This window comes from Panicum hallii, chromosome 7 (assembly GCF_002211085.1).
Source record: "Panicum hallii strain FIL2 chromosome 7, PHallii_v3.1, whole genome shotgun sequence".
NCBI lineage: Eukaryota > Viridiplantae > Streptophyta > Magnoliopsida > Poales > Poaceae > Panicum > Panicum hallii.
Window position 1 is genome coordinate 7894433 of NC_038048.1, and position 3167 is coordinate 7897599.

Sequence of the window (3167 nt, forward strand, 5' to 3'; positions counted from 1 at the left end):
GTTAGAGGTGCTGTCCCAGAGGGAAGAGGGGCTCAAGATTTTGGAGGTGGTCGCGATCGGTGAGTTATTCTCCCCATCCCTTCGGTTTTGTTTTGCGTTCCATGGCCTCTGACCTTTGCTTTGTTCATGTTCAGAGCTGGGAACAAGGAATGGTATCATGAAGAGCGTGCTGCAGAGGTCGGAAGATGCTTGCCGTGGCGCCGAATCCAAGCTAGCCAACGCTAGAAAATTGATGGCATAGAATGCGCAGGCCCCGGTAGATTCTATGGAGAGGAACAGGGTCCTCGAAGAAGAGCTCGACCAGCTACGAGGTGTAGCATGGTTGGTGGTCGCGGAGGTGCTCGGGCCTCGTCCTGGGTCAACCGCGCTCGTCGCTGACCTCTCGGAGATCCCGGGCGAGGTGGTGGGGCTCATCACCGATGGAGTCTTCCACGACGCCTCGGGGGTGTTGACATCAGTGGCGTTGCATGACCCGACCCTGGACTTTGGGGCAGTCAGGAGGGGCTATACCACCTGGTGGTCCACGACAACAATAGCAGAGAAGAGCACCGCGGAATGGGTGAAGGAGGCTCGATGCATGGAGAGGGAAGCGACTTGGTGTGGAGGCGACGTCCAATCTACAGAAGCCAGGCTGAGTGCTGCCCCAGCTGAGCCAACTCTTGATCAGGGAAATCCTGTAGTTGACCCTGCAACATGGCTCCTCTCATCCACACGGTCGGCCAACGTGGATGAGACGCCGCAGTAGAAAGTTTTATGATTAGCTTCTTTTTTAAGAAACTTGGTGTGGGAGGGTCAAAGCAGCTCCCGAGTGAACATCCTTAAGTGTTTGCAGTTACTTTAACTGATGTTTGTTTTTATGATGGTTGGGAAGCGTGTCCCGCCCGTATCCCTTTGTTTCCTAGAATGATTTTTTTCCTTCGCACTTTCCCTTTCGAACCTGCTCGCTAATCGTAGGCTATAGCGTGTAGCCTAGGGCTGGCCCGAGTGGCATCAGCTGCTAGTTCGTCGTAGGTTGTGACAAGGGCTCAGTAGGTTAGGTGGCCCAACAGAAATCACTTAGGAAGCGCTGGAGGAACGGTCACCCTTTTGCTCGGGCAAAAAGAGGTTGCCTTTCTGTACGTGAGTTTTAGAAGGAAAGAAGGGGTAACGGTGCGTGTGGCGGTGTACCCCCATGGGGTCCCTGAGCAACGCTGGTCGAGAGTGCTCGGGCCGAGGCGCTGTAGGAGTCGTCGTTCAAACAAAAGCATATGAAGGGACTGAATTTAGGGGAAGAAGCGACGTAACTGCTCAATGTTCCAAGTGTTGGTGAGGATGTTACCGTCGCTGTCCTTCATTCGATAGGTTCCTGGCCAGACCACCTCCACGATCGTATACGGTCCTTCCCAGGATGGAGTGAGCTTGTGCTTGTCCTTGGTCGATTGTGCTCTCCTCAGCACTAAGTGGCCGATTTTGAGGGTTCTTCTCCCGATCTTCCTCTCATGGTACCTATGAAGGGTCTACTAGTATCTTGCCAAGTGGACCAGGACCATCTCCCGGGCCTCATCCAACAAGTCGACCGCATCCTGTTGAGCCTCCGCGGCTTGGTTGGGATCAAAGGCCTTGACCCTTAGGGCACCATGGTCTAAGTTGAAGGGTAGCATGGCTTCCACCCTGTAAGTTAGGAAGAATGTGGTGAATCCTGTAGACCAATTGGGGGTTGTCCTCAGGCTCTAGAGGACGGCTGTGAGCTCCTGAATCCACCGGCCAGCAAACTTGTTGAGCTGGTCGAACATGCGAGGCTTGAGTCCCTAGAGCACCGTGCCATTCGCCCTTTCAACCTACCCATTAGTGCGAGGGTGTCCAACTGACACCCAGTCGATCTTGATCCTGTACTCATCAGAAAAATCCAAGAACTTCTTGCCCGTGAAGTTGGTCCCATTCTCCATGATTATGCTGTTGGGCACACCAAACCGGTAGATGATGTCAAGAAAAAACTTGACAACTTCTTGGGAGCTGGGCTTGACGATCGGTTTTGCCTCAATCCATTTGGTTAACTTGTCCACCATGATGAGCAGGCAAGTGAAGCCACTAGGAGCCTTCTTAAAAGGCCCGACCATGCTGAGACCCCAGACCGCAAAAGGTCATGTGAGGGGGATGGTCTGAAGCGCTTGCACTGGCAGGTGGCTCTATCAAGCGTAGAATCCGCACCCGTTGCACGTGCGGTCGAGTTCTTCAGCTTGAGGTAGGTGTAGTTGGAGACCGCCATAAATTTGGTGTAGCACGGATGCTCGAGGATGGCATGGTATGATTCCTCGAAATCCACTACCTCAAAGATTTGGGTCTTAGTGCGGAAGTTGCTGCGGTTGCTGAACGTGACCAGCAGCTCTATGTTCCCCAAGGGGTATGCCCTCATGCCTGGGATGATCCCTATGAAGGGGAAGATGGAAGTGTGGAGCTTGGACCGTGAGACGCCCATGGTGTCGAAGGTCTCAACATATAGGATGTTGAGGCTGCTACCCCTGTCCATCAGCACCTTGGTCAGGCGCTTGTTGCCGACAATGGGGTCGACAAGGAGAGGGTGGTCACCCTGGTTGAAGGTGATTGGAGTGCTCAACCAGCGGAGGAACTTGGGTACAAAGCTCTTGGCGGCGCATACCTCTCGGCGGCGGACCTTCTATTGGCGCTTAATGAAGTCATCCTCAGGACATCCAAAGATCATGAGGCAGCCGTCCGGGTCGGGGAAGGTATTCCCATCCTTAGGCGGCACTCCTTGCTCCTTGGGCGCCTCCTTGTCGCGGTCCTTGCCCTTGCGCCTGCTGGGCTGACCTACTATCCGCTTGAGGAGTTCACAATCCTTGAGCTTGTGCTTGATGGGGTAACCATGGTTGTTGCACGGCTTCTCCAGGAGCTACTCGAAATGGTCATTCTTGCCTTGTCGCTTACCTGCTTGGCCGGCCGCTGCGACCGTATTGGGCTTGGGGTGACGTCGGCCCCTCCTCATCTTCTTCTCTTGCGTTGTGGTGGGACCCTCATCCTACTCCGCCTGCTTGGCCTTTCCCATGGTCTAGCCATCCGTGAAGACTGCCCCAACCACCTCATCGCTGGAGGCATGGTTCGTGGTGATATCTAGGAGCTCGCGGGTGGTGTGCAGCTTTCAACAGCCGAGCTTGTGAACGAGGAACTTGCAG

At 54.4% G+C, this 3167-nt stretch overlaps 1 protein-coding gene across 1 annotated transcript; it reads right to left on the reverse strand.

Moving 5' to 3' along the window:
- Positions 1-1499: 1499 nt before the first annotated feature.
- LOC112900475 lies at positions 1500-2096 on the reverse strand. Its single transcript, XM_025969338.1, has 2 exons — positions 1822-2096; positions 1500-1650 (listed from the first exon to the last, which is right to left on the reverse strand). Exons 1-2 carry the CDS (start codon positions 2094-2096, stop codon positions 1500-1502), a joined length of 426 nt encoding a protein of 141 aa, XP_025825123.1.
- Positions 2097-3167: the final 1071 nt, after the last annotated feature.

Coding starts and splice junctions, on each gene's coding strand:
- LOC112900475 (XM_025969338.1), bottom strand. CDS start 2,096: ATGGTCGGGCCTTTTAAGAAGGCTCCTAGTGGCTTCACTTGCCTGCTC. Junction 1,651..1,821: donor GGACACCCTCGCACTAATGG/GTAGGTTGAAAG, acceptor CCTAACTTACAG/GGTGGAAGCCATGCTACCCT.